Source organism: Cynara cardunculus (assembly GCF_001531365.2).
Source record: "Cynara cardunculus var. scolymus isolate 2C chromosome LG 3, CcrdV1, whole genome shotgun sequence".
Classification (NCBI taxonomy): Eukaryota; Viridiplantae; Streptophyta; class Magnoliopsida; order Asterales; family Asteraceae; genus Cynara; species Cynara cardunculus.
In genome coordinates, this window is record NC_037530.1 from 7,269,947 (window position 1) to 7,275,061 (window position 5,115).

At 32.2% G+C, this 5,115-nt stretch overlaps 1 protein-coding gene across 1 annotated transcript; it reads left to right on the forward strand.

The window, feature by feature from the left end:
• Positions 1-948: 948 nt before the first annotated feature.
• LOC112508707 (PRA1 family protein B2-like) lies at positions 949-1,611 on the forward strand. The gene has a single exon (XM_025113417.1). The coding sequence runs from the start codon at positions 949-951 to the stop codon at positions 1,609-1,611; it is 663 nt and encodes a 220-aa protein (XP_024969185.1).
• Positions 1,612-5,115: the final 3,504 nt, after the last annotated feature.

The window sequence follows — 5,115 nt, forward strand, 5'->3', positions numbered from 1 at the left end:
AAAATTTAAAAAAAAATATATATCAATGTTAATGTCAAATCAACTATTTTATTATAATTTAATTTAAGTTTAATAATGAAATAATTTATTTTTGGTTTAATAATATAACATTTTATAAAGATAATAATTAAGTGTTCTGTTAGAACTTAATGATTATCCTAATTATATTTTAGATTTTTTATATTTAAAATGAGATGTTTATCCTGTACTTGATTGTGTTTATTTGCAGTTAGTTACACGAATTCAGATATGGGATGAAATCGGATAGGGATAAACGGGTTTAAGAGTTTAAGAGTTTTAAGAGTTTAAGAGTTTTTAAGAGTTTTAGTCAAATGCTTTATAATATAGTATAGATTAATAATAAATCAAGGTATGAATATATTTATATTTATATTTTTTTAAATAAATAATATTTTACTGTGATGTTTCATTATGTCAAATTCCTTGGATTTGAACATGAAACATCTTGGTATTTTTGACCTTTGGAGCCAAGCTTAAACCAATCAAACACCACCCTTATGGTTATTATTTATTCTTCTTTATCTCTCCTTTTTATAAAAACATACAAGTGTATATATTTTTGTACGAGTTAAATTTAATTCGAATTTTTTTATACCCAGTCAAATAGCTATAAATTCTCAATTGTCGATGTTATTCGCACTTGAGACACATGATGTCCATTGAAATACGATGGTTCAAATTATTAGACCAAACCATTCACTAAATTGTAGGATCATATTCTTTAGGGACTAATAATGCAAATAGAAGAAAGTTAGGGGCTACTCATGCAAACAAAAGAAAAGATTAGGGGTAAAGAATAGAAATCAATAACAGAATCAACTATAAAGTGTTTGCATCCCCGACATTTCTCTGTATTGGCGTTGCATCATCCCTCCCAAATCCACAAATCGATTCCCCTCCTCCGTTCCACAACCGCCGCACTCACAAATGGCGACGGCGAAGGCAACGGCGACAGGGCCATCACGCATCCGTCAATCCACCACCACCGCCACCACACAGCGGCCCCAACGAACCCAACAAATCCCACTCACCGACCCCGACCTTCGCCCCTTGCTCTCCAACATTTCCACATCCCTCCAACACTCCTATGCCCAACGCCGTCCATGGTTCGAACTCATCGATCGCTCCACCTTTTCCCGTCCAGAAACCATCTCGGAAGCCACATCTCGTGTCCGGAAAAACATTTCATACTTTCGTGTTAATTACATGGCCGTCATCGCCCTTGTCCTTTTATTCTCTCTCCTCTCCCACCCCTTCCCTCTCTTCTTCCTCATTAGCCTCATAGCATCGTGGCTATATTTCTACCTCTTCCGTCCGGCCGACCAGCCGGTTTTCCTCTTCGAACGGACTTACTCCGACCGTGAAGTCCTGGGGATACTGATCGTTTCCACGATTGTTATCGTATTCTTAACGGGATTGGTGTCGCTGATGATTTCATCTCTGTTGTTTGGATTAGGGATTGTTTGTGTCCACGGAGCATTTAGGGTTCCACAAGATGTATTTGTGGAAGACCAGGAGCCATCATCTAACGCCGGATTCCTTTCGTTCCTTGCCGTTGCCGCTGCTGCTCCAAATCGGCCACGTGTTTGATCGATGATCGCAATGAAGATCGATAATAAACCGAACTATTGTATATATGTACCATGATTATCATGAGGGTAAACAAATTTCTCAAGTTAAATTACCATATATTGGTTATACAGGTGAAGTTTCTTCCATTTTTTGCAGAAGTTGTATTTAACCTATATTGATCTATATATAATCATAACCTGCAAAAATAGCAGTTGCTTCCCCTACTACATTCACTTGTTTCTATAGCTTATGATGTCCATTTGTTTATAGTATCTTCCGTTTTCTTCTTCGATCTCCATTTCTCCTCCATAAAGTTATTAATGGGGATTATATATATATATATATATATATATATATATATGGGGTTGAGTTCCGATGAGAATGAGAGTTAAGAAGGTTAGAAGGATCTCCACCCCTGTATGTACGTTAGGATGAGATATAACGGAATCAATCTTTGTATTACACGCGATTCATAGGTGGGTTTGTGATTAAAAGTGATCAATAGTCTAGATTTTTTCTTACGCTTCTCATCTTTAACTCTACTTCTCACACGATCCTTAGCTTATATATATAAATTGCGAAGGATCGTGAGAGAAAGAACAGTTAAGGTGAGAAGCATAAGAAGATATTTGGATACTTGATTAACTTTATTTCTCAAACTCATTCATGAGTTGCGCTTGATACGGTGACTTATCCGGTACATCATGGTGCATCTCATCCTTATATACATCTGAAGATGGAGATCCCTTCTTACGCTTCTCACCTTAACTCTCTTTTGACCAGAAGCCAACCCATAAACAATAATTAAAATGAATAGAGATGGTTGGGTTTTATGCTATTGAAGACGTGTTAACATTCTTGATTACATTCCTTAATATAAAACGCCATTCTGCATTTTTATAAATGGAATCTCATCTCATTTTGAATGTAATGTAATTATAATTTCTGTTCACATTATGAAATAGTTGATATGTATCCCTGGGCTTTGGGGACGTTTATCAACCGTTTATCGGATTAGCATTTACCGTCCACTGTCATCATTTTTTCTTATCTTATCAGGTAACATTTGCAGTCATCAAAATGGATTGTTAATAAGCGTCTCTTACTTAGTAAACATTAACCATGTAAGAGTCTTCTCTTTTCACTTACCGGATAAGAATGTCGGTTGTTGCTATTGCCTTTTGTCTGGTAAGATTCTACTGGTCATCTGTACCTTGCAAGCTGGGTTAGTGACCCGGTAAGTATTTGGTAAACTCCTCTTTGTATCTCAATTCATTTATATTTTGCTCCACCTTGCATAACCATTTTAAACTTGTATCTACAGACAATCGCTCTACCCTTTAAAATAGAGGATAAGTTTACATGCATCTGAATTCTAGACCCTAATTTTGCGTGTGTGTGCATATATGTATATGTATGTAGGGTTGGGTTCATGTGGGACCAAAAGGGTTTTCGTGAGACCCGTAATACCAATTTATGTTCATTGAATAACTTTATAAGTTAATGATCTAACGGTCTAAAGTTGTACAGTGGCAATTTTGTGATTATTGAGAAGTCTCGTGATGTTTATGAATGTTCCCATCTGATGATTGTAGATTTAATCCAAATGTTGAGAATTGGTCTTACGGGTCTCACGAAAAACCCTTGGTCTCACATGATCCCAAAGTCTATGTATTTATGTGTATATATATATATATATACATACATATAGGGGAGCGATCAAATGCAAACCACTCAATTTGTACAAACCGTGCAAACCTCATTCAACCAATCATAATTTTTCATTTTGTTCATTTTTTTGTAATTATGAGAGGTTGATTAATCATTTTTATTGTGGAGGGTGTTAATCATAGATATTATCATCTTCATTATTTTAAATTTTAGAGAAATACATGAAACAGTTTCATTAATTTTAGAGAAATATATGAAACAGTTTCATTAATTTTAGAGAAATACATGAAACAATTTCATTAAGTATTATATGATACAATTTCACAACGATATATGAAACAACTTGATCAAAAAAAGTATTATATGAAACAATTTCATAAAAAAATTTCATAAGATTAAACAATGAAATCGACGGATGAAGGTGGTTTGCACGGTTTACACAAATGAGAGCAGTTTTTATTTGATCACTCCTCCATATATATATATATATATATATATATATATATATATATAATAGAAGGGTACTATATATCTCGATTTCAATGTTTCGTTTTATTATGTGTCATGTCGATGTTATAATATTGTTTTATGTGGTTTTGAAAAAAACGACAATGTTTTTATTTTTGAATAAAATATAAATTTGAAGATATTTTTTTTAAATATCGATATTAGTATCAAATTAACTATTTAAAAGTTTTTGTTTTGTTGTGTAATTTCTTTAATTCGTTTTTCTATTATAATTTAATTTAAGTTTAATAATGAAGTAATTTTTAAATTTAATAATATATTTTTTTATAAAGATAATAATTAAGTATTCTGTTATAACACAGTAATTATCCTAACTATATTTTAGATTTTTTATATTTAAAATGAAATATTTATCAAGTATTTGATTATGTTTATATGCATTTAGTTACACAAATTCAAACATGGAGCTTTAATAAGTTGTACTTACGCATTATTTACTTGTAATTTTGAATTTTAAGTAATATGCATTAATAAACAATATCATGTGTATAAAAAAAGATTTTTAAAAGTTTTTATTAAATGCTTTATAATATAGTATATAGATATATAGAAGTAGTCGTTTTACCCTTGAAAATAAAGGATAAGTTTACATACATCTCAATTCTAGACCCTAATTTGAGTAGTGTATATATGGTTTGTTTTGGTCTACAACCACTTTAAATGTTGCGTATATATCTTTTGCTTTAGGGGGTGTTTACTTATTATTTAATGAGCTTAATGGATTAAAGAGCTTATTCGCTCAACCAAAATGTGGTGTTTATTTGGGGTTTATTCGCACAGATGGGAAATGGCTCTTGTCCAGGTTCAGCAAAAAAAAAAAAAAAAACAACCCTATCCCTTCACGCCTCCTTCTAGATCCCATATCAGATTTCGCTTTTTGATTTTTGTTTTCTTTTTCGATTCAAGAATTGCATCTCCTTCCCAAATTCAAGAACTCAATTTTGTTTTTTAATTTTGTTTTCATTTTCGTTTTTTGATTTCGTGTTCGTTTTCGATTCAAGAACTGCATCTCCTTCCGAGATTCAAGAACTCGAATCACCATTGCATCTCCTTCCTAAATTGAAGAACTCAATTTCGTTTTCCATTTCGTTTCAAATTTCTTTTGAAGTTTCTGAGGTTCGTTTTCGATTTTAATTTTGATTTCATTTTCGATTTCCTTTGAAGTTTCTGATAATTTTTGTTTATCGTTGTCTATTCCACATTTCGTTTTTCGTTCCAAGTTTCTAATAATTTTTATTATATGTTATATGTTCTCTGTTCCAGATCCCATTTTTTATTTCATTCCACATTTTGATTTCAAAATCCCCCCTTCACATTTTTGTT

What these genes read in the sequence shown, in the direction of transcription:
- LOC112508707 (XM_025113417.1), top strand. Translation starts at nt 949, where the DNA reads ATGGCGACGGCGAAGGCAACGGCGACAGGGCCATCACGCATCCGTCAA.